Raw genomic sequence first — 26960 nt, 5'->3', positions numbered from 1 at the left:
GAGCTTAATTTTCATGTCATTCAACAGACAGACAGTGAAAAGTGAAACACATATATTTCCATAAGACATGCAAAAATACATAGAACTCAAATAAATGATCATAACAGCAATAAGTCAGCTCCAGTAGAGCTAGGCTGTTTGTCAAGATGCGTATTTGTTTGTACTTGTGTGCTTGTATACTATAACTTTGTGGTTATATAAGTGAGTGCAGCTGTGAGGTATTTTTGCATGAGAATACAGTTCCTCTAATTTCAAATTTATCGTTAGGTTATCACAGCCAATTTGAAATTTTCCTTTCCGAGTTTTCAAGTTGTTTTCTTTTATTTGTTTTTTTGCTACAGTTTATGGTCCTCTACATCCCTGATACAGTAACTAAGGATAAGTTCAATATAGTGAACTGGGGGTTATTTATTATATGATGCTTCACCAGTACATGTCTTAGCTATCAATGTATCTGTGCTGGAGAAGCAGCGAGGTCAGGACAATGTACAATATAGTTTACAAAATAAAAAGCAACAAGGCTCGGACACTAAATGGGCATGAACACCTGAGAAACCAGCTTAACAGCATTTTTTTTTTTAATGTCTGTGCTAGAACCTGAAAATAATTGTGTTAATGTTCACATAAAATAGTCTGCAGAATATGTATTTTATAGCAAATAAAAAAACAAAAGTGCCTTATTTAATTGGCTTTTCAATCAGATGTTTGCTACTGTATTTATGCAGTAAACATGATAAGACATGACATGATGTAATGCAGTGGGGAAAAGCACCCTTGATAGGGAATGCTCCTCATGTGCCATAATGATCACATGTCTGTGAGATTCTGCAATGAAGCTGTTTAAAAACGTTTTGTAATATACTCTGCTGAAAGTAGATAAAGGCAAAGGCAACACGACTATTTAACAAAACCTTAACATCAAACCTGCTTTTGCATGTTTAATAGTAACTTCCCTAATTGTATAAGCTAAAATGTGAAATATCCTAATTAGAGTCCCTTTTTTGATCTGTTGACCTCCAGAACCCTGTTTTGTTTTTTTTTTCTTGGTCAAAACTTCAGTCAATCAACTTTAGCGTAAAAAGACGTCCTTGGTCTGACATAACTCGACAGAGAAAAGCTGCAGGGACAGTGTTCCAGTAGAAGAATGACTACTGCAGACTGTCGCAACAGACTCAGCCATTAAAAGAACTGTGTGCATTATAACAGATAAGATCAGATTAAATTTTAATGACATCCGAAAGGAAATTGGGTGGAGGAAAGGAGTTTGAGGGATGAGTTTGAGGGAAGTCACTTTGACTTCATGCAAATGACTCCAAATACAAAAGCAAATTGGGACCACAGTGAATTAAGTATAAAAAGGTCAGTATTTGTGAGCAAGTGAAAGCGCTGGGCAGACTGTACCGATGACTAGGATACGCGTGCTGGCAGTGATGCTAGTGACCACATTGGTGGCTACACACTCCCACTCTCCATGGTCCTCCTTGCTGAGGGACTGAAATTGTAAGCTGCCACTGGGTAGGATGTTGTGCTTACTCCTGCTTGGCTTCCCCACCTTCAATTGACATGAAAATTACAACAGAAGGATTCAGCACTGGGTATACGCATATTTAAGAGCATGATAAGTAAAAGCAGAAAACAAACAAGAAGCGACAAGCATTCAGGAATTTTGTTGTTGCTATTAATGTGCGAGACCTTTCTCCAGGTGATGATTGGTATGTCGGGATCTCCAGAAGCAGCACAGGGGATTACCAGTTCTCTCCCAGCCTCCTGACGGTACTCCCCCCCAGGCCTCACATTAAAGTAAGGGGGATCCTTGATAGAACACACACAAACACACATCATGCAGATGTGGGAGTAGAAAAATGGCAGAAGTGAACAGCGCAGACAGTAAAATGGGAGTAGTGAGCTACCTTTAGCACCAAAGTGGCAGGGGGGGACATGCCCATGGTACCCAGGGCGTTGTAAGGCACACAGGTGTAGGTGCCCAGTGAGTCTTCTGTGGCCTCCGCCACTCGGATACTTCCGTCTGGCATCAGGCTCCAACCAGGGTACTATGGAGACAATGATGCGTCTGAAATGTTGCACTCAGGGGCTTTTCTGAACTTTCAGGGTCCCGTCTAAATGTTTTTGAACTGCACGAGAAGAAAAAGATCCCCAACATTGCTTTCAATTAGATTAATATTTCAAAATGTTGCCCTCAAATGTGGCAAGATCTTTGAAAATAGTGACGATTGTGGCAGAAATAGAACCTTTGATCTTTCACTGAACCAAATCCCAGATGTGGGATCATTATTTATAAAATGTGTTTAAACGATTTCATTCTAAAAGAAAAAGCCCACTGAGTGACTGGTATACAGAATTAAAGCCACTGACAAGGAAGTGCAGCACTATGATTGCACAATAAAAACTCACTGCTTGCAAACTTTGGGTCTTGCTGTCTGTGTGGATGCTCCTTTGACATGTACCAGCAGGTTACGATCGTTGCAAATCAAAGACATCCCCCACAATAACATTACAGTGACCCTCACCGGATCAAGAAACTACTCAGGTAACTCGCCTGCAAACTCTCCAGACCGTAATCTCTCACCATCACCAGAACGGATCATAAAGCAGAGGACCTGAATGATCCAACACCCTTGTAGTAAGAACCACAACATAATAAATAAATGATGCATCCAAGTTGACATTAAATAATTAAAGAAGCCATCTGGAATTAAATTAACTGAGGGTCTATTAGGAGCGTAAACTTTAATGAGGGACCAAAACAATGTGAAGCAGTTTTGAGTAAAAACTGAAGATATTTTTTGCAGTAAAATTTAATAACTTTAAACGTGTATAAAAAGCATATAAAAAGCAGTGTTTGTTGAGGGATCTCTAGGTGTTGTTGCCACACTGCTTCGTTATAAGTCTTTACTAGCTGACTACAAAAATGTTGCACAAAATACCATCACTAGATTGAAAAGGAGGAGAGTTCATGGCCTCTACTTCTGACACATGCCTTTTTGTCATATATCTCTTCTCGACTGACAATAGTTTCCGTGACATTTGGTATCGATTTGTACCCACTTCAAATGGTGGCCACTGGTGCAGATATAAAGTAAGGCACTGTCATTGCATACAGTCCTTTTTATACACTTTGTGCATTCATACGACGTTTAGGTAAGCTGAGTTTGTCTGCAAGGACACACTATAACTTATGGAGAATGACACTTGTGAGTCTTGTCAGAAACTTTAAAAAGCCATCTATTCTGACGTAGCTCTCTGGTTTTAACTTACAGAGCTTTAAATGATCAGGCGCCACCTTACATTAGAGACCTTCTGCAGCCTTACGCCCCCAGCAGGTCCCTGAGATCCCGTGACCAGAGTCTTTGCAGCAGTGTCTCCCTCCCTCTGGAGCTCCCTTCCTCTTTGCTTGTGCTTTTGCTCAGTTTTTATTTGTTTTAATATCTTACGATTTGATCTGTGTTTAATTGTGAAGCACTTGTGATTTTATGTTGAAAGGTGATATGTAAATCCAATTTGACTTAATGGCATGATGCTGCAAACATGGAATCCCCCTTCTAACTTGAAACTTCTTCGGTTCATGTTGTTTTGGTCCCTAACAAAAATGTACTCTCCCCCCCGTCTAGTTTTGATTTTTTAAAACAATTGAAAATTCTTCAGAATCTCTGATTCCCATTTGGTTTTTAATGATGAAGTGATGCCTATTTCTTTTTCTGTGGAGTAGAAAATATCGGAACTAATACGAATTATAAACAATGATAGCAAACTGTCAGATGCAAGCTCTGAACACTCAGTTATGTTCTGCACCACTCAAAGGCAATTAGGAGATAGCAGTTTGTGACTTGCACAGTTAGCATCAAGTGGTGAATGTGCATAAATATTATCAGCGAGTTGATTTTCCAAAACAATTCCCCGTTGTGAGAAAATCTGCTGTTTCTGTGTATATATGGATACTAAAAAAAGGCAAACTTCCAAGTTGGTCCAGGCATGCTTTGAAACTAAACAAAATAAATTAAAAAAAGAAAGAAAATTGAAAGTAAATACAGACTTATATACCACAACATTTGTCACAGCTTAATTTGTAGATCAAAGACAGACCTTCTCCACTCTGAGAGGGTAGCCATCTTTCTCCCACTTTACTGATGTCACAGGTGGGTTGGCATCCACTGGGCAGCGGATAATGCCTGGCAGTTTCCGTGGGACGTAGATGACCGGGGGCATGTTGATCACTCGGGCAGGGTCTTCACACAGACGAGGGCTCAGACTTAGACATTTATTGCATAAATATGACGTGCAAATAAACTAAACTGAAACTATGTCATGTGTGAAGAACTTTCCTAACCACTAGATGAAGGAAATGATAAAATATTCCACTAAAACATTTCTTGAAAGGAGGACATATTGACCTTCTTTAAGCTTACCTTGTGCTTCAACATGTTACCGGGAGAGGAGAAGAAGAAACATGGGTGCTGTATAAAGTTTTCGACAAAAGCAGGCTATTTTTAGATCTACCTCCAACATCAATCTTTTAAAGAAAAGCTGAATAACAGGTGGGAAAAGTAATGTTTAAACCAGAAGCAGAGCTTTGCGGGGGGTAAAAGGAGAATAGAGAAAGTCATCTGCATAAAGCAGATTTCTGTTTTGTTGCATAAGTTTAAAAACAGATGTGTTTTAACTCACTAAAACTAGAGCAGCTTTATTGTTTGAGATATTTTTATTCTGCCTTATCAAAAATGGGTAATAAATTCTTCCAGCTACCTAGGGAACATAAAAGAAGTGCTGGAAAGGGAATTATTTGGAGAGATGATAAGGTGGCAGCTTGCAGGAAAAAGCTTCAGCGTCGTCGCTGCCTTTGCCTGGAATGGTGCTGCTTTATAACCAGTAAAAGTTGGGTTTTTATGTCCAAACCTGTCCTCCATAACGTACAGAACAAATCGTTTATCTTAAATAAATATATATATACAGCAAAAAAGATAAAAAAATATACTGTATATATGTTTTAAGTTTGTCAGATCACAGAGAGGTGCCATTAGACACTCAGATAATAATGAAATCAAATGAAAGCAGATTAAGTTTCTGAATCATGAAAATGAGCCTCTCAGCTCTGATGTGCTTGGGGTTTGTCCTCTGGCAACACGGACTGACGGAGCTCAGATCAGCTCAGATGAACCACACTACCTGTGCAAAATACAGACAAACACGGCTGAGTTTCCTTCAATTTGAAATTACAAATACACACTGTAGGAATGAATGTCCTGCAGTAGGTACGCAACCCTCCAACATCTGCAGAGCAGCATCAGCTGTTAATCAAAAGCTAGGTAACCCTGTTCCTATGCTCTTATCCAGTTCTCTAAGAACTGCACGGCGAGACTGTTAACTTGGCCATTCGGCCCACTGAGCATCAGTGTTGGGGTTACAAAAGTAACGCAATTACAGTAATGTATTACTATTTGCTGTAACGCAGTAATATAACGCATTACTAATAAATTTTCGGTAATATTTTACTCGTTACAATCTAAGTAACGCGCGTTACAACGCATTTTAACCCGTTTAGCTGTTGTTTTTTAAAGAATTCACCAACACCGCGTCCGCGAGACATCCCGACAACAGAAAAAAGCGTTGGGAACGCGGCGCGGCGGAACGTAGCGCCGCTGGACACTGTTTGTGTGGGGACTGTTTAGCCAGTGAGCAGAGCCGGCAGGGAAAAGTCAACAGTGCGGCGTGTCCGCGTGTAACTTAAATCTACCATGGTCTCAGCGTTAGAGCTCGGCCAAGTGAGGCTTTATTAATATATGGGCTTTATACATTTATTAAATATATATGAGCGCGGAGTCGGCGAGGAGCTGCGCCCGGCGAGGAGCAGGAGCCGGGCTCACAGTCAGTCGCGCTGTGAGAGCGGATTTATGGTTCCGCGTTAAATCGACGCAGAGCTTTCGCCGTAGGGTACGCAGTAGTTCGCGTAACCCACGGCGTATGGCCTGCGTTGGTGTAACGCGGAACCATAAATCAGCCTTAAACCACACCTGCAGCCCATCAGGAGGAGAGGTTAAAACAGCTGCGAGTTGTTGATTGCTGGTACGTTTTGTTAACTCTGAGAGAAATATTGGTTTGTTTGTTAGCTTGCTGGTGTTTTTTTTCTCTCTGGGAGTTATTTATGAAGAAGTTCTGAGTTCCGTGTGAGCAGTATTCGAGTTGAGGGGGGATGAGGGGTGATGTGATGGCACCCCCCCCTGAAATTAAAACGGTCCAAATCACCCCCCCCTGAAATAAAAACGGTCCAAATCACCCCCCCCTGAAATTAAAACGGTCCAAATCACCCCCCCCCCCCTGAAATAAAAACGGTCCAAATCATCCCCCCTGAAATAAAAACAGTCCAAATCATCCCCCCTGAAATAAAAACGGTCCAAATCATCCCCCCTGAAATAAAAACGGTCCAAATCATCCCCCCTGAAATAAAAACGGTCCAAATCATCCCCCCCCTGAAATAAAAACGGTCCAAATCATCCCCCCTGAAATAAAAACAGTCCAAATCATCCCCCCTGAAATAAAAACGGTCCAAATCATCCCCCCTGAAATAAAAACGGTCCAAATCATCCCCCCTGTAAAACTGCCATCCCTCCTTTCCATCCCTTATGTCATTTCATCAATGAATGTGGTTTTACTGCTATTTCAACATTTAGAGTCATCACCAGAAAAATAACACCAGAAAAATAACTTATTTGACAATTTTCACCTGTTTCAAGTAAATTTTCACTTGAAATAAGTAGAAAAATCTGCCAGTGGGACAAGATTTATCTTTTTTTGCTATTTTGTTGAAAGTAACTCAAAAGTAATACACAAGTAGTGTAACGCATTACAATTCAGATATAGTAATATTGTAATGTAACTAATTACTTTCAAATGACAGTAACTAGTAATATATAATGTATTATATTTTGGATGTAACTTGCCCAACACTGCTGAGCATAGATCTGGAGTTTGGCTCTCCAACGTGCGGTGCCACGTTTCGACTGCACTACACAAAATTGATCCAGTTTTCTTCCTGCCGGTTCACGAAAACAACAATAAACTGTTTACGGTTAAGCGCAACAGGACTCAAAGTCTCTTGGTGTGCTTTAAGCTCTATTTCATCAGAAATGCTCCACTTGTTTTTCAGCAGATGTCTAAATTTGCATTCCTTAGACTTTAAGCAGAGTGGGTTGGATGCTTGTGTTCAAATATTTGCATGAAAACTGAACCATTTTTCCAAATAGTAGCACGGTATATGACTTTATGTTATTCTGTAAAGTTAAACAAAAACCACAACAAAAACTGTTTGATGCTGAAGCTGTGAATGTCTCTGGAGTCCAGTGGGATGACTCAAGCAATTCTTTGACACGGAAGAGTTTCAGTCTTGGGACTGATGCAGCCTGCGTTGATTTTGCATGTGAAATCAGGGACAGTGGTTTGGTTAAGGTATGCTGGATGTGAGGCGTGTGATGCCTGCAGTGCTGGGAATGCCTCAGCTCTCTCATACTTTAGCACAATAATCGATGATCAACAGCATCTCAGGAGCAAATTAGCTCAACACAGCACAGGGGGCGGAAGAAAGACGTCATCTGAGCAGGGACGGTGTTTCTTACTCATCAGTGGCAGCTGATGTGCAGGAATGTCACCATTTCATGCTCAGGGAACAGATTCACAAGACAACTGTGAAAAATGTCTTAGTCTGAGAACGAATCAGTCTCCAGCTGTCTTCACACGACGGAGGCAGCATTTGGAAAAGAAAAAACCATTTCAAAAATGTCCTTTTTCAATTTCAAGAAGATTATTTCTTGTCATGGAGCAGCACTGCCAAAAACTACAGCAGCCTCCACACTCCTGCTGCTGTTCCCTTCTCCCCGCACAGCTCGCTGCAATGTCTCGCCTCCCCTCCCCCTCCATTTTGTTGCCACGGTAACACTCACACTGAACAGTCAGGTAGGCTGAAGCCGAGGGCGAGATACCGAGGCTGTTGCTCGGACTGCAGGTGTATTTCCCGGCATCCTCCGGCTTGACCCGGAAGATGATGAGGGTGCCATCGATGAGGATGCGCACTCGTAGCTTCAGGTCACTGCAAGGAAATAAACATTGTGCTAAAACACAGCAGCAGGACAGGGCATACATCTATTTCTTCCTCAGTCTCTCTTTTTTTTAACTCTTGTGCTAAATTACATTAAGGTGCCATAAGAGAGCAGCAGAGAGTCAAACAGCAGCCAGCAGAGAGGCATCCACAGAACAAAGCTGAAAGGGATGATTCAAATCTGCTGTCTACCATGTGGAACGGCCTTCGTGTTTTCCAGCTTGACACCATTTACAATTGAATGAACATTACAGATTTAAAACAACCCCTTGGCCTATTATTAGATGGTAGGGAGTGTACACTTCCATTCGGGAAACAAAAAATCGTAATCAAAGTGTTTTTGATCATGTTTGCAGCAAGATAGCAGTTCGAGTTAGCACTGGGGGCAATTGAGCTACGTCAGAATAATTTGCTATTTTTAGCCCCTGACAAAACTCAAAAATATAATTCCACTTAAGTCATAGTGTAGGTAAACTGAGCTAATTTTAACTTTGTATGTATACAGAAGGTGCATGCAGAACAACTATTTGTGCAGGCGTTTCTGCACAGACTTGGTTTGTTGCACAAAATACTGTCAAAGGAGCATTTTAGGAGTACTGATCAGTAAGATTACACGCATCAGAATTTAAAGCCATACTGAGCGTCTCTAAATAAAGAAATGGCACGTTATTGAGGATTAAATGCTGTAATTTAAACCACTTGATTGATTTAATACATCTCTATTAATACTGAGTAGATGCACAGATCTGTCATGGCACTTATTGAACTCCTGGAAATAAGCCTGAATAACCCATTAGGAGAAATTTAAGAAAAAATGTAAGTCATTTTTTTTCTTATTCTGGAAAGAAAGACCGAATTTTAATTAAAAGGATGATGTCTCATGACATTGTTTCATTTATCAAGGATCTCTGAGCTTTTACTGAAGGCACATCGAACACATAAATACTTGTATTTTACCTTTTACTGTAGCTATCAAATATCTTTTTGGTGCAACTTTATTGAGACTTGCTTTTGTTTGGCTAAGAGGTAATGATTAAGAGTTCATGATACTTTAAGACATATTTGTTGGAAAGGAATGCTAAGTAAATAAGTAAGAAATGAGGTAGTTCATATTTTTACCGATTTTTCTTTTTTTGCTATCATTACAGATTTAAGTCACACACTTTTGCTGGTATAAATTGCTGAGAAAGATGAGCATCCGTGAGCTTGTCTTATAGCACTCTTCCACTTGTTTCTGTAAGTAGCTCAGCAATTAGCATTTGAGCATTTTCAGGTGTGACGTTAGAAAAGCCCAATGAACACAGGCTCCTCTCTTTGGTTGCACACTTAAATGCAGAATAAATACCCTGCCGGCGATCGAGTCTGAAGCTCCGAAAGCTGTTTAAAATGAGTTTGGACAGTCACTTCTTCAGGCACTTGTTTTCACTGCCTGTCAAAACCTCCGTTCACTTGTTCCTTCATCCCACCAGCTCTGTCTGTCACTTGTTCGCTGCACAACTCTCCGCCTTGAAGACTCTTGGGAGTCTGGAGAGGTCTGGGCTGCACTTGGAATCATCACTGCATGAGGCGCAGAGATGACACCCGGCCCGAGTCATGTGGTGCTGTCATTGGGGCAAACTAACCGGTCTGGCGCGCTCCAGACGGACCCCCGGCACCCCCGCTCTAACTGCCTCCGGGGCCGCAGCGGGATAGGGCACACACACACCCACACACTAAATGCCCTTGGACAGCCAGTCAAAACACAGCTCTGCAAAAGGCTCAGAGACGCACAATGTCACTCACACGACTGAGGCCGAGGGGGATAAAGGCCTCATGCTGTCTCTGCGTGCTGCTGCTGATTTAAATGTCAAAGGCTTTTAAAATCTCATCTCTCACACGTGTTTGTACACATCGAGGTAAACTTGATCATAACTTTACTTCTTGAAGTAGACATTATCCTCCTCCCAAAACCAGGTGTAGGTCAGGTTGCCAGGATACGCTTCCGCTTGGCAGGTGAAGAGTGCATTCTGGGATATGTTTACAGTGACGTTTTCAGGCGGCGAGACGATGTATGGAGGCCCTAAGAGAAAGAAGAAGGACTTTTAAAATCTGCTGCAACAAACATGTGGCTGTTCGGTTATAACAGGATCAAATTTGACATCAAAACCTGAGCTTTTTCACTTTGAGCCAATTAGGTTACCTGATCAATACGTTTCCAATTTTCATTCCTTTAGCCAGAGACAGTCTCATGCAACTCCCGAGGCTAGAAATCCAGCAGCTAAATAGTGGACTATTTTCACCAGCTACTTTGTTTTCTGTTTGATGATGAGTGGGTCATGTTCAGTTAGTTCTATGGACCGTAACATGCTGGAATCATAACGGTGAAAACAATGAGCGGAAAAACGCTGAATGTAGCGGCAGAGAGGGATGTCAATCATCTGTGTGACCTCTTTACCTTCACACACTGTCATTTGATTGTTATATTTAGATAATAAAACCATATTTGGGCTGTATTTTAACCCCATATTTTAATATAGCCTACTGTATATATTTTTCAAGTATCCAGCATTTTCTTTTTATGCAAAGGATTTGAAAATGAAGAAATAAACTAAAGTTAAAAAATAAAGCTCTTAGAAATAAAGAAAAGCAAGAGAAGTGGATTATTTGAAAATCGACTGTAGCTACGAGCCAATAGCATCTTCTGATGTTTAATACCCAAAGTTAAACCTTCAATGGCTGAAATATGAAATAATACACAGAAATTCCTCATTTGTTTTTAAGCATTTATTCCATATTCAAATTAAACACACCCCCAATCTTGTCTCTAACAGTTTTCTAATTAAATATTTTTCGTATCTCTGCGAAAATATTAGGAAATTGTTTCTTTTGTTTCTTCATTTTTTGTATTTTTTATTGTATAAAACCTTTTTTTTATTGATTTGATGATGGGGTATTTGGACCGGTCTCAGAAATGTGTATATCAAGTATGATACATCAAGCAAAATGTACATTTTAATTTACACGCAACACAAAAACCAGAACCATCAATAACCACATTAATTAACCTTATTCTTTGTATCAAAGTGTAACCATAATACCTAACTAAAGTAACTCCCCATCATGCAAAGGCCTCTGTTTTTTCTCATCCTCGGGAGGGTCAGCATGAGAACGAGCACATGCAGCATCTTGTATTTAAAACAACCACCACAACCTGTTATAAAATACTATCGAAATAAATAAATAAAATACTATACTGACAGTAGTCAGATTTGCAGCTCTCGTGTGCGTCACATCGTAGCCTCCTCATATCCTTGAGCTGCTCCAGGTTTGCACAACACTCTCAATAAACAGCAGGAGCCATGAACAGTAAGCTGTCTTTTATGAGAGTGCCCAGAGACAAACCTCCTGATTATTTTCCTCTCAGCCCTCGCAGCTTTGCGCATCAGCCAGAAGAACTGGTAGCACTGTGCAGGTATTTCACTAAACAATTAAAAACAGATCAGCCTGCTGAGAACCAGGACTCCTCAGATATCTGCCTCCTGCTGCCGAGGGTGTGAGCAGCAATCAGATCTTTTATTTCACAGTTATTCCCACTGCATTAATGAACAAAACTCCAGAGCAAACATTTTTGTGGCTTCCAGTCATCCTATGCACTAGATTTCTGCATGCACACTCAGCGGTGTAGCAAATTCACCCCCCCCCCATCAGTCACCCTCCTGGCATTATTATGATATTAAAATGACAGAAGCTAACAAGGAGTGGCAGGGTCTTAGATTAAGATGTCAGCATCTCACATGATTGGTGACAGAAAAGGACAATGATACAAACTAAAAATGCGACAGTTCCTCCATTTAAAAAATCCTCTTTATGCAAACTCAGTCTATTCATTTTATGATAAGTGCAATTGTTTAAAAAGAAACCTCCTATTTTCATTCTGTCCGGTGCTAGATCTGTGTGTAATCCCTTGAATGTTTTGGCAGGTACTTCAGTGTGATATACAATCAGCTATGGTGGTAAATACTGCCACATGAGGATTCTATCTACCTTTAATGGCTTTGATAACAAACAAAGCAAAATGTGAATGGTGTATATGGTATCAACTCCACAAAATGGTGGAAAACTGTCAGATCATAGCATTTCTATCAGTTTCACTAACATTTTCATGAAAAATTATGAAAATGTCGCAAAATTATTGAAGTAATTTTATATGTGATGTATGTGAAAGCGAGAATTATCAGACTGCATTGTCAATTTGGTGTCAACAACAACAACAAATGTACTGTTGATTGCTGGTCTTTTATGTTGTTGAAACACCGTTTTTTGAGTGTCTTATCTTCATTCAATGCGCCGGGAACACAGGAAAGAGCAATTCCTCTGCCGCTCACACCTGCCCAAGTCAAGCGTTAAAATAGGCCTGACGCCTACTCTGCTATAAAAGCAAGACGCTCAGTTGCTTGTTAAATACACTCAGTTAACTCCCTGAAGCCATGCTGCATCAGGAGACTGCGAGGAACTAGACGCCGGTATCACAACCATCAATCTGATCTGTGTCGAGCAGAGAGCCTGGTTAATGGACCGGAGACAGACAGTGACGTTCTCACAGACAGATCCCGTTGTACACACATGGCTGTGCACAAGAGCGCACACAGGAACACGCACATAAAGAAGCCCCAGACTAAGCTATTGGATCGCCGGATACAGCTCCACAAGGTAAGCTACGCACATCAGTGCACTATAGAGCTGCACGGCCTTGCCTTTTGAGTCGATGGAAAATTCAGCCAAAATCTTTTGATGAACATGCATCAGAAGGAAGGTGAGAGAGCAAGAAACCATTTTCAAAGTCGGATCATCTGTAAAAGTGCAGTTATCAGTGTCATATTAAGTAGCAAAGTGGTGTTAATCTATGGAGGCGTTACCTTGAACCAGCAGACGGGTAGTGTGGAGCACTTCTCCCTGGTCACTGAAGGCTCTGCAAGTGTACGCACCCCTGTCGTCTCTGTTTATAGCAAGAATGGTTAAACTGCCGTCATGTACCTGGGATTTAAATGGGATAAGGACACATGTAAACATCCAAGAAAAATGCATGTGTGGAGGGATCTGTTTCTGCAGTCATATACCAATAAACACACCAATGACTGCTGACCTTCCAATCAGAGAGCCCCCTACCAGGGCCAGTCCCAATACACCCCCTAGCCCTACTTTTCAGCCCTACCCCTAAATGTTGCATGTTCCCGTGAGGGTAGTGGTGTCCCAATTCCTATTTGCATCTAGGGGTAGTGGGCATTTCGAGGGGTAGTGTGTATGAATCTACCCCTTCACAGCTAGGGATTTCAGACGCTGACTCGCTGAGCGAGGGCTAGAGAAATTTCCCAGAATGCTTTACGTCATCATTTGCAGACTGAATCAAAGAAAAAAACATTTTTTAGTGAATAAAATCAATATTTTGAGTTAGTTTCTTAAAAATGCGTTTTGATTACATTTCTAGCGAGAAATATATATTTTACTTTCATTATATTCACTCAGTGAATGTATATAATCACTCACTTGCCCGTTGTTGCGAAGTCTTTTCAGATCTCCAGAATAAAGGCTGATTTATGGTTCCGCGTTACACCAACGCAGAGCCTACGGCGTAGGTTACGCTGTACGGTGTGCGTCGCCGCGTAACCTACGCCGTAGGCTCTGTGTCGATTTAACGCGGAACCATAAATCAGCTCCCGAGCCGGCTGCTCTTCTCATCCCCCGAAAACATCGGAGCAAATTTCTTAACAGGCGTTATTTGGATAAACTGAGCCCAGGTTGGGGATCTTAACGGTTACTTTTATGCCTGGAAAAATATTAAAACTTAATAAAGTGGCATATTAACAGTGCTACAGCGGAAATTAAAACAGCTTTTAGCTCTGGGCTTCCTGATATGGTGTGACGTATGTGCAAATGTAACTACTCAGTCACTTACGTACCCGAACGTAAACCACGCAGTGACGTAGCAAGTGGTGTCCCAATCCCTAGGAAAGATTACAAGGGCCCTACGCCTGTGGCTTCATTTTTAGGGCTAGTGGTAGTGGGTGAGGGCTAGTGGTAGAAAGTAGGGGGTGTATTGGGATTGGCCCTTAGTCCAGTCTACCCCGCTGGGCCACAGCTGCCCTGCATTCATCAATATCTCATCAGCAGTCATTTTCAAAGCATAATATAGAATACCAATTTCACTGATCTAAGCCTTTTACACATTTTTCAGTTTTTGTGACATCAAAATTAAAAATGTAGTGTTCTAACCTCTTAACAAAAGATGAAAGTAAAATGTAACAGCCAGTAGATCAGTAACAGTTTTACGTTAAGTCCCTCTCCTCTGGTTGACCACGCCCCCAAAAGGAGGAGATATCGTGCCCAAAAGCTGTTTACTCATGCATTATGATAAAAACATTATTTAAAAGAATCTTTTTTTTGTTGATTTATTCAATAGGAGGACACTAAAAGGAAAGATTTGTTGCTTCAGGCAATCTGCAAAGAGGATTTAAACAGGAAACCGCCGGACATAGCCAGCTGTTGCATACATGTTTGTGCTCATCGTCTATCACAGGTACATCAAAAAAGCAATTGGTTCTTATGTTCAAAGTCATAGTGGTCAAATATGATGCTCTATTTAAAAAAGACAGAATCAGAAATATGCCATGTGGCGATTCAGCAAATTACAGGTGTCAGGATAGGACACCTCTCACCACATCCTGGTATTGTTTGTACATAGTTTTTACTGCCATTCAAATTTGATGGGTGTTTTTTACCCCAAAAGGGACAAAGCGTTGCAATGGCAAACATAATCAATAAAAACATGCAGTTGGGTTGGAATAGAAAATTAAAGTGGTGTATATTTAACTATTTTTAGTATGTTATAGTCCAGTTAATTTACAAAATAACATGTCAGATTAAGCAAGAGGTTTCCACCTGGTGAGCCATATGATGAAATAAGTCAAGGTGTATCATGAGTTACATTGTCACAACAAATTACATTAGTACAAACACTTTTTGAATTCATTTGGACGTACTTTATGCACACTCAGCCAGGAGGAAGACAAAAATCAAAATTGACCTAAGCATCAGTGTAACTGGCCAGCCACCTGCAGAGATCAGGACATACGGTCAGAGTATCATGAGGCGTCTTGTGTGTTTAGCTGGACAGGATAAGTGAACAGCTCTCACCCCGAGTGTGTTATCTGTGAGGTGTTTGGCTAATGCTAACATTGTTCCAGGCACATTGAGAAAAACTTGACCTTCTTCAAGAAAGCAAGGAAGCAAGTGAGAACAGAAACATAAAATATGTTCAACTGTAACTTTCAGTCATTATAGAGCATAGCCATTGCCTTTGGTAGTTTGCAGCATGTCAGTTTGATTTTCCTAGAGAATACAAAGACATGATGTCCCTCTACCTGTGTCTCAAAGAAAAACTTGTCAAACCCTTAAAAGACATGAATGTACTGAGCTTTAATTAACCTCAGATCTGAATACTGCATTCTGTAACCTTGAAAAAGTCAAACTCTGTCGCCGAGCAACCCTGTGTGCAGGCGCTGATGAGAACCAATAAGTGGTGGGGAAACACATGAACCAAACCTAATAGAAATCCCCTCATAAATTATGTAACAGGTTACAAAAGACTCTGTCCATTCAAGTCACGCACAGCTGTTGTCTGTCCGTTCACACTGCTGGGGTGGGGGGGTCTGCTACGACCACACAATTATTCCTATTCATCTGTCTCAAACATTTAATACTCAAGAGATGCTGCTGGTGCATAAACTCAAGCAGCTTTTAACTTTTGCAAGTCTGTTGGCAAACTGCATCGTCACCTTTCGATCACAAGATAGCACTTTGGCTGTCACTGATATAAACAAGCAACATGTGTGACGCAATGAGTGCTGAGAGTGTAAAACTAATCAGTGATTTGTTGTGAAGCATTTTGAGGTTTGGAAAGCTGTGTACAGTGACAAGGATGCAACCTCAAAATCAGAAAAAATTGGGACAATGTGGAGAAAAAAAATTCAAAAAGAATAATCAACTTTTTTTCCTAATTTTTGTATTTTTGCAAAAAAGTCACAGAGGCAATTTAGTTCTCCTAAAAAGGAAATAAGTGAAAACAACACTATTTCCAACAAACTATTTCCAAAAGGTTAGTGTAAGGATGAGTGCACATGGAAAAGGGATTACTGAGGGAAGCCTCTGCCGAGCACAAGTACGGTACATTGACGAATGCCATTGGCACTTCCCTGTCATGTTAACTTTATCCTAAGTCAGCGTTGATGTCTCTGAGCTCGGAGGCAAGAGGGATGGACCATCACACAGTGGAAATGTGTGTTGTGATCAGACAAATTAGTACTCCAGATCTTTTTAATTCTCAATGACCAAAGGCCAGGATCTGTGATGGAATGGGGTTTTATCAGTGCCTTTAGCAAAGGTCATTAGCAAAGGTCATTTACATTTCTGTGGCTATAACATTAATTCAGAAAAGGTACAATGAGATTCCTTTAAGATGACATGTTTTACTATGATCTTCCTGCATTTTTTTTAAACAAGACTATGCAAAACCACATTCTGCCCACATTTCAAAGGCATTAAAAACAGTGACACCCCAAAAGAAAACAACAATTGAGTACTGCACAATAAAAAAATCCTCTAAAACATACATATAATGGTGTACAATGGATGTAAACTATGGATAACTCCACATTGCTCTTTTCACTCTGCATGCAGTTTTTGTCTGTTTAGAAGCAGTTTTTTTCGGGGAGGGGTTCCAAGACTCAACAGAGTAGATGAACAACCACACCAACAAAGACTCCCATCATGCCGTGCTTTTCCTCAACTTCCTACAAGAGCCAGTTGGGAGAAAAAAAAGAAAAACCTTAAATCTTCTGTAATCATGAAAAAACTATCCAGCCCTGAAATAAGTGATGAAATCCATGCTTGTCTCTTTGGGCTATTGTTGAACCTAAAATTCACCAACGGCTAAGGGAAGAGTATGGGAATCAGTCCCATGTTTCATAGCCACAACCACATAGAGTAGTTTTAAAGCCACTTTATGTAGCAATGCCATTTCTGTCCACATGGGGGAAGTGTTTCACAAGAAAGTTGTTAAGCAGCATAATAAGACTTGCCAGACCATCCCCACTCATAACGACAGCATTGTCAGAAGCGCTGCAGGGCCCCATGTGGTCAGAAGTAGTAGTGATACATGGGGTGGCTTTAAATAGCTTAAAACCAAGCAGGACAGATTTTGTTTAGAATCGAACAAAGACCTGCAAGGTATAATAATCTATGTGTCCACAAAGGAAAATAAGACATTTCCAAGAATAGAGGTGATAGAGCGATAGATTTGTCACAGCATCACAGACCGAGATCGCGCTGAGGATGTTACAGATGAAGTCTAAAGAACAGAAGTAAGTAAGAGATATTTTAAGAGCAAGTGGAAAAAAGCTCAAGCAATTAAGGACCACAGTTAAAGGTGGCTCAACTGAAACTGAACCGATCGATTAAAAAAAATAGTCAAACTCTGGAAAAACCTCAGATATAACCCACAGTTTGACAAAACTTCTCTTGCCTGGATTGAATTTGTTGAGAATTCTGTTGAAAGTCTTAAAAATATTGAACAAATCTAAATTTGTATTGGACCAGAAGGAGGGTGCCTTCTGATGCTATAATAGTCAAACAGACAGAGCAGATACAGCAGTGATTGTAGTTGACCTTTGAGCTGTCAAAATTAACAGGATCTGATGATTTGTCTTGGTTATCACCCTGTTCACACAGTCTCTGTGCCCTGGCTGAAATCAGTCCAAGGTCAGGTAGAGGAAAAGCTTAAAGGTATGTAAGGTGAGCCAGAATCTCAATGTCTCCCACATTAACTTCACTGAAACATCCGGAAATTCAGATACTCACTTCTGTAACAGCGGGATGTGCATGCTTTAATTTCTTCTTTTCTTTTTCTTTTTTTGGCTGTTGGTGTTTGTGATTTTTGAGAAGACTTTACAATCCCATCTTGGCATCTGTTCTCTCCTTTTCAACTATTTTTTTCAGTTTCTTTTAGTGCATATAAAAAACAGTAATGAAGAAAAGAGAAAAGAAAAGAAGAAGAATGGAGGAAGATTCCTGCTTAACACCAACCCTGTCTGTCTGTCACATTCCTCCCTTTCTCCATGACGTCTCCTTGGATCTGAGCATGTGGGTGAGAAAATACATCCTCACGCACTTTCACCGCAAGAAGGAGATTTCCCAAAATGTGGAGAGAAAGCCGGCGAATGTGCAAGAGAAGCTGGTAAAAAACAGTGAACCTAGTGAAAAACGACATTCGGCTGTCGCGAGAGATTTTCCCATTTTAGTGAAACATTCATTTTAGGTCTAATGTAATATTGATGCAAAAAGGAGGCATTAATTATGCAGCAGAATGTTGTCTAATCATTTACAGAGGGGATGGTGTAAAAAGAGGCGACTGAAGGGAGGGATGGTGGAGCAGTGAGGGAAAATGAGAGAGAAAGGGGAAAGAGGCTCTTAACAGAGACAGTATGCTCCTGTCACTCCCTCTACAGTATATCACACAGGCAGCTGTGAAAGCTCGATAGCGCCTGCAGCAAAATGCTAAATCACTGACATATGAGGATGAGAACGCATGCAAAACAGGACGGAGACAACCACCTTTTAATGAAAACACCCAAAACAGGTGCATGTAGTGTAAAAAAAAAAGGGGGGGGAGGAAAAAGTCCCGCAATGCTCAAAAGTTCTTGAAACAAGCAGTGATTTAATTAATTCTTTCCGTAAATCTTTGTTTCCGATGTCTGCAGTAGGTGGAGGGAGTGCTGCTGTCATTGTCATGAGAGTAGGGGATGTATCACCAGAGAAAGTGACGCTTGTACCTCGTACTCAAAATGCAACATCATGTGGCCGTTATGCATCACCGCTCATTGACGCCTTTGCAGTTTCTGAGTCACCTGTGAGGGAACTGTGAGTTAAATGTCTTTGACTCTAAAAACGGCACCAGAAACCTGGTGTTTATTGCTGTTGTGGTATGTGGCTGAGACATTTTGTTGCTATTGAATCCCACTGAAGTGATGCTGGAAATAACTCGCCATGACATCAGACATTTGAAAGTTTCATCTTTTTCTTTTTTTTTCACAAGAATAAAAATCAGGCATCACCAGACAAGAAAGAGGGTTTGAAATTGTGAGGTCTGCTGCCTGCAGCTGTTATAAATACCATTAAAGTGACACATTACAAAAATGCAAGAACTGTCAGTTATGCTGGACTGAACACACACTGGCTCAATTCTAACGAAATAACTGTAAGTTCTTGTGCACCATAGGGGAAGTGAAAACAGTTTAAGAGAAAATATTCACTGATTATACTTGATATTTCCATTGTTTTGGGATTTTGCATGGAAGAAAAGTGATAGTTCTTCAGCAAAACAACAGAATGGGCTGATATTAGCCCAGATGAGATGTAGATGATTACATACTTTCTGTGCAGATGGGCTTAGTGCACAGATGACACCATCTGTGCACAGAAGCCTGCTTCTATTTTTGTCCAGAAGAATAAATCAGAGTTTGTTTTTTTTTTCTTACCGAGTATTTGGCGTTAGTTGCAAGCTCCTCCCCCTCCCGCAGCCAGCTGATCATTGGTTTTGGATTTCCCTGGGCAGAGCAGCTTAGCAGAGTGCTTCCCCCTTCCTTGGCCTCCACGTATTGTGGCGGCGTCGATGTAAATGAAGGTGGGGCTGTGGAGAGGAAGCAATCCCTTTCATCACAACAATTTGCACCATTTCGCTTAAGATACAAACAGATCAATAACAGTTAAATGGGTTACATGAAATATTAACTTTTTGTCTGGGCCTGTTGAGAGAGCGGCAGTCATTGTAAAAATAGTGATTTTCTTTATTCCTGCAGGATCAAAATCAAAACCGTGAAAGGATTTAGACAACAGGCCTGGGATGGACTGGTATAAGCATTTGTCACGTTTAGCTCCAAGAAGATTTTTTACAATTAAAAAATTTATTTTTTTACAATCATTTAATTTTATCTTCATTTGTATTGCCTTTATTTATGTAATATCCCTCAGTTTATACTACAGCAGTATAATTTCCTTTTGAAGATGACTAAAGTATGATTTAATTCAATAAAATATTTAATAATTATTGATTCTCTTCGGTGGCAGACATTTGAAGGGTATTCTAAACACAGGTATCAAATTCAGTTCACATTCACTGTTTTTTCCTTTAGAGTTAGCTGTCATGGTCAAAGTCACATTTATTAAAATGTTATTAAAAATTTAAAATGTTATTAAAAATGATAAGGTTCCATCACTTTGGGAGTAAAAGCTCGACCACCTCTATGCTTTAATTGTGATCGAACATCTGGAAGCAGCTGGTTGGTTGACTGCAGTAATCTTACTGGTGTACGGATGTGCAAGAGTTCTGACACATAAGAGGGTGCCAAACCATTTTCAACTTAAAAGTTTAAAGTTTAAAATCTTAAAATCAGTTTGGATCTGGATGTGGAGCCAATGGAGGGATGCAGAGACTGGAGGTACATGAAACATGATCACGATTCTCTTGGTGCAATTAAAGGCCAAACTGATGTGTTCTGAACCAGTTGCAGACGTCGAGGAGAAGATTGATTTAAACCATCACAGCGCGTTACAGTAGGGGTGTGCAAACAAGGGTACCTCACGATTCGATTCGATTTCGATTATTGGTGCTTCGATTCTTCGATTATAACGATTGTCGATTCTTCGATTATTGTGATTTTTAATGCTTTTTTCCATACAAGATTTATTTTGTCTTCATCTGTGGCTACATTTGTAAATAAATAGCCAATCAATGAACTCAGTTCCTCTAACGACACTCATTAAGTAAATAACAAGGTTTTTTGAACATTTGACATGTATTTTTCAAAGACACAAAATAATTTATTTTATGACTATGTAAACATTTGCTCTTTGACTTACTTAACTTTGACCAGGGAAAGCTGCACTTGCATGAGAGCGCCCTCTATTGGTGGAAAACTGAAAACGGTCAAGCCCTGGATTTAATGAGTTCATTAATTCAAGTAAACAAGATATGTACTTAGTGTAAACATATCTGCCATATTTCAAGTGAACAATAAGAAATGTGCATTCTTGAAAATGAAATGATTCAGCAGCTTATTCAGTCTGGAATCTGGATAGGATACATTTTTTTTTTTTTTTTTTTTATAATCGATTCCAAGTCGTCACGTGACGCATCGCGATGCATCGACACATCGATGAATTGCACCCACCTCTACGTTACAGTAATCTAAATATGAGGCAGCAAAAGCATGCACTACGTTTTCTCGATCCTCTGCAGGCAGATAGGGCGCCGCCTTAGCAATGAAAAAACTTGATTTTTACCATGGCATTATCATAAATCACACTTACAGCTCCAATAGTTGTTTTTTCCTCAGTGGTCTCAAACTCAGGTTTCTTCATGAGTTTTATATCAATAAGGTTAGAAAATACAGTGACATTCACTGCAAGCTGCAAAATAGCCGTCAAGGTAAAAATGAAACTGTGTCGTCCTTAAAGGAATTATATTGTAGTGATGATGTGTTGCGGGTCTTTGTGGTACAGTTTTAGAGGAAGGGCTAGGTAAGCAAAAGCAGGAATGTCTCTCACATACAACGCTCATTTACTGGGCGATGTGACCACCATGCCAGTAGGCTGCAGAAAATAGGAAAACTTAAGCAAACAGAAACCAAAACAACTGCACTCTACTGATGTTCCCAAGCGTCACTGACGACCAGAAGCAAGCTGTTCGTCATTTCCTGTAGCCCGGTGAACTGGAGCTTCCTCAGCCAGCTTTCACTCTTTTAACATAATATTTAGTGGATAAATAGTGGTCCTGCTGCTGCCACATGAGCGGGTCAGTGCCTGCCGCTGGGAGTGCAGCCACGCTTCAGACTGCACACCAGCACCTGGCATGGACTAAACAAACCGCCCAATTAACACATTTAGACATCTGCCTGTCCATACTGCCCTCTCAGTCCCTAACACTCACTACATTACATGATACAGTAGATTAACAGAGAGTCCAATAAAATGCATGACTGATTCATGTGTCCCTTGTTCATGCCTTTGATGGGTCAGTGGTTAGATTAAACTGAGCATGACGCATCATTTAAGTCATTAGGAGGAATCATTACTCCACTGAAATGTTGTGTTTTTGTTTTTACGGTTTGTTCCACAGATTCTCCAGGGGTCTCCTTCAGAAAGGAGGTTCAATAAGCATAAAGTCTGAGTTAAAATGCTAACTCAGATTTAAAAATCCTGATAGGAAACCTAGAGTTTATACTTTCAAATCACGGCCTTAGAACCCGGATTTTCTTAGTTTAACCAACTCCTGAGTACGGAATATTGACTCTGTATAAAATGCATGTATTAAAAAACACCAAAAAAAACCCATCATAAGTGGAACTGATTCACCATAGCAACGCCAAGTGAGTGCAGGAGATCCTTCTACCATATTTGTCAGTGGTAGACCTAAATGTCAATCAAATCGTGAATATCCGCACATCTTTCGGTAGAAAAAAAGGAACATGGCTGCAATGGCAAAGGGGACAGCTGACAGGAGAATAATTAAATAATATAATGAGTGGTATAATATCACATGAGTGACTAGTGATGGGCACCGGACCCTTCCTGAGTCTGGTTCTGCCAGAGGTTTCTTCCTGTTAAAGGTGTGTTTTATCGTTTCCACAGTCGCCTGGTGCTTGCTCAGGACGGAGGATTGTACTGTTAATTTATGGTGCTTATCACTTTTACCACTGTTCCATTTTATCCAATCGCTCCTCATAACATATTCATTTTGTACTTATTCTAATGATTCTACTTATTTTACATCAGTTTATGCTGCTAAACTGCACTGCTAGTATTAATGTATATTGTATGTACATACAGTCGGCTGCAAATTTTATTCATTTTGTCACATTTGTCAATTGTTTTCTTATGTTAAGTTAGCCTTATTCTATTATTTACCCCCATTTTATCTTATGTTAGCCTACTTTTTTTATTTTTACTCCTCCCTGTTTTACATTCCAACCTTTGTACTGCAACTGTTGCACTAATCATTTCCCTCGGGATAAATAAAGCTTCTTATCTATTGGTTTCCTTAGCTCGGCAGCTATTATAATTGTTATTTTTAAAGGTTTTATATCAATTGGACTAATTTGGAGTTTAATTCTGTTTTTGAAGCTGACTTACATCATTACATTAAGAATAAATCATTGGAGCCGTAAGCTCCTTTTCAAATTGCCACTCCAGCTCTATTCTAGCCAGTGCAGTCTCTTTATCAATAAAATGATGTGTCATACATGTAGGTCACGGACATGTGTAGAAATGTGCATTATAAGATAGGAAATTAAACCTGTTTCACCTTCATGAAGAAGAGGAATGATGGATCAAAATAAGGGTTTAAACTCAGTTTATGAAAAATTGCCCTGAAGATTATTTAACTTACTTGATAATACTTAGTTTTTTTGTGTTGTAAGCTGTTTTCACACTGCAGTATCTGTACTGATACCTAAGTAAAAGATGGCCACTTGAAATGCTGTCATCACTTCCAAACCCAATTTCGAGTTTCGTCAAGGGAGCGTGCATCAGCTGACAGGAAGTAGGTGCCACACGTGGCGGTGCTGGTGACAGCATCATGTACAGCGGCCCAGCTGGGATTCGTTTCACATCGTCAGCTGCAGCTCTTCACGGAGGAAGTGTTGCCATGGTTTGGGAAACCTGGGAATAGCGCTACAAAATAGCAACCTGCACTTCAGATTCTCCCCCGTCCTTACTGCAGCTCTTCATTAATGATATACATTCAAAGATGTCTGAAGATGCCACGCTGTGACCAAACAGCACATCAGCAGTGGCTGGGATTATAAGATCCACATTTCTGCCCGTTCATTCAAAGATACATGTTCTGATCTTTGAACACTAAGATCTTTTTGCATCGTTCTTGACTTTTGAATCTTTTTTTATTCCCAAGCTTTTCTCATCTCCTAAGGAAACAGCAACAGACAGAGGATATTTAATATTGATTTCACATCATGAGTCTGAAATGTTCCAGTCTCAACGGCAACACTTAAGATACTCCACAGAATCCTGATCGGAATATTTTATGATAAGGTTCCACATTCATCAGATTAGTCTGGCCAATCATCCTAATTCTTTTGCCTCTTCGATAAAAATAATTGATCTGGTTCCGCTGGGTTCAACTTTTATCTGCAGCAGGCAGTACCAATGGTACGCAGAGGACGCCATTGGTTAGACATCCAAAATTGTGTGGAAGCAGGAATGTCAGTAAATTGCTGCTGCCGGTTTTCCAGTGCAAACTTGTTGACACCACAGTCCTACAAATTATCTAGCCATTATTTGGAGAAGATGCATTTGAGAAGTAAAAAACATTCTGCATATTACTTTTCAACTCCCATTACCAAACGTGGAAAGTCATCTGTTAACAGAGAAATTTTCTTGAGAATTCATAGTGGCTGCGACTTCATACTTGCTTCTATGTTGATTTCCATTTGTTTGTCAATGCTGCAGATGTTATACATATGCATGCAGAACAGACAGCAGCATAGTCATCATTTCAGGAAAGTAGGGAGCCTTAACTGCCGTCCTTGATATGCAAAATCCTGCAATCTCTGGAACATATGTTTTGCATCAATTTGGGATCTTCCCTGGTGCCTCTTGGGAGCAGTTGCGAGAACACATATCTAGGGAACGGTAAACTGCTAACAAATAAAACAAGTGTTCAACTTTCCTCACCTGTGAAGGCAGGATCTGCTTTACAAGCTGGTAGAGAGGGGTTGACAAGTTAATTTCAAAATCGTTTGAGTCCATTATTTTCGGGCACATTTTATTGGTAACCAACCAATTTAATTGTATCAGAGCTTTCAGAATAAGTAAAAAAAATAAAGATTCCAGGTCCCAAGAGACTTTTTGAAGGACCAGATGCGAACGTGGAGTAAAACTTTTACCACATTCTAATGTTCTTCTTTCTCACAATACATAAAGGGGACATAATGAAAAAAAATACTTTTTTTGTGCTTGAGAGCACATAGATGGGTGTCTGGATTCACTACTACCTTAAAATATATCAAAATATCTCACAACCCTGTCACCTTCCGTGGAGAGGTCTAGCTCTGAACATTTCTCAGTGAATGGGCAATCGTCATCTAGAGGGTACTGTGACATCACAGACCTAGATCAGAGTAGAATTGTTCAACCACCTGACTGACCGCGCCCCCTAAATAGGGGTTTAAAGACATGGGTATAAAGTGAGCTACGTATTTTATAGCTTTGGCATTTTAACTGAAGCAAAACACATATAATCCAACTAAGAACCTTTGAAAAAAAAAGGTAAAATGTCTCTTTTAAAGGATGTTTGGGAATTGAGGATACCAGGAAGTGAAATGTTTTGCACGCTGTCTTTTTCTACACGTCTTGTGATGTGAAACAGCATCTCCGACTTAATTTTCAAAAAACATTTCTCCACACATTCTTCACCAGGGGACAGGTTGTGACGTTATACAAAGGCTCTCTGTGTACTTTTCTGCAGTGAAGCTGCAATCACAGAAGAATAAATTACTTTTTTCAGCTTCACTGATACAACCCCCGTACAGTTACACACCGTGGTTTCTTGACTTTGTGCATATAAAAGTTTGGATGGTCCTTTTCATGGTCCTTAGGGCATTTATGACTATCTAATGATCACCTCAATTCATCTTCTTCTTCATCTACTTTTAAAATGCATAAAACAGCCTTTTCTTGTTGTTTTTGGTTGGGAGCAGGGGTGTCAATATCATTGGTGCTGCAGGGGTTTCAGAAATTCATGAATCAAACATTATACATTTGATATTAACCGATTAAGCTTTACTTTTCGCACAGTTTAAGTTTTAAACAGATCTGTAGTGTAATTGTTTACCCATGTGGTTGTTAGCTACGGACGGATAACAGATCTTGATCATGATGAAGTTCTGTGTTAGAAATTGTATTAGGAAAGCCACATTACAGAGTAGCAAAACCGTAATTGTTGAAACTGTTTTTTTGTATTTATTTACTATGTTGGAGACCTGAAAGATACATATTAATGCATTTTACTAAATTAGTTTGTTAAGACAAACCATAAAAATAATGTGGCTTGTCTGCAGGTGAAGAAAATTCAAAAGTAAACGTTAGAACTGATTTGTTTTCCACCTTTCTCTTTTTTTCCCTATATTGTCTCAACTCAAGTAAAAGAAGAAAAAAGGTAATCTCACAATGTTATAACCTTTATTGTAAAACTAATATACAGTATATTGAACTCTGATCCATTGTTGCATATACATTTTGTTATAAGTTAAAACAGGGAAAACTGCTTGTAATTACTGGTAATCAGTACCTTGGTAAATTTCTAAAAAAGAGTTTGTGATATTATTAATCCAACTAGAAGAAAGGAAAAGCAATATTTCAATTAACCACCCACCAGATCCAAAACGATATTTGGTTGATAGTGGGTGGTGCGTCCCGACAGACTAAAAAAGGCAAAATTCATGTAATCTTATTCCAATAAATGGAAGGAAAACAAAATGATCTCCCTAGTTCAGATTTGTCATCCTGGTTTCCATATGGTCTAGAGAATGATTGTTAACAAATCTCTTTCACACTGGGCAGAAAGGAATGGAGGCAGAAAAAGGCAGATACACACGAGGATTGCGTGCAGCTGGCATTTGGGCCTCAGTTGGGTCCAACAAATGAGACCTAAATATCAGATCTTCAATAAGCCAGCAACGCAGTGGAATGATTTAAATGTCTTTTTGTTTGAAAACATTGTAGATGGTCAACTTATAATCATCTGAGTATC

The 26960-nt window shown here is 39.9% G+C and overlaps 1 protein-coding gene across 5 annotated transcripts in view; it reads right to left on the bottom strand.

Annotated features, from left to right (window-relative positions):
- Nucleotides 1-26960, bottom strand: part of igsf9ba (immunoglobulin superfamily, member 9Ba) — a 104718-nt gene that overhangs the window by 31766 nt on the left and 45992 nt on the right. For all 5 annotated transcript variants that reach the window (XM_061719553.1, XM_061719556.1, XM_061719554.1 and 2 more), the window contains exons 4-11: nucleotides 19672-19823; nucleotides 13000-13117; nucleotides 10022-10163; nucleotides 7950-8095; nucleotides 4102-4244; nucleotides 1911-2051; nucleotides 1693-1812; nucleotides 1402-1552 (exon numbers count right to left, since the gene is read on the bottom strand). In XM_061719553.1, coding sequence (XP_061575537.1) covers nucleotides 1402-1552; nucleotides 1693-1812; nucleotides 1911-2051; nucleotides 4102-4244; nucleotides 7950-8095; nucleotides 10022-10163; nucleotides 13000-13117; nucleotides 19672-19823 — 1113 coding nt within the window. The remainder of the gene's footprint in view (nucleotides 1-1401; nucleotides 1553-1692; nucleotides 1813-1910; nucleotides 2052-4101; nucleotides 4245-7949; nucleotides 8096-10021; nucleotides 10164-12999; nucleotides 13118-19671; nucleotides 19824-26960) is intronic.

Source organism: Cololabis saira, chromosome 4 (genome assembly GCF_033807715.1).
Source record: "Cololabis saira isolate AMF1-May2022 chromosome 4, fColSai1.1, whole genome shotgun sequence".
In the NCBI taxonomy this organism is placed as follows: domain Eukaryota; kingdom Metazoa; phylum Chordata; class Actinopteri; order Beloniformes; family Belonidae; genus Cololabis; species Cololabis saira.
This window is presented reverse-complemented; position numbering and strand designations above follow the sequence as displayed.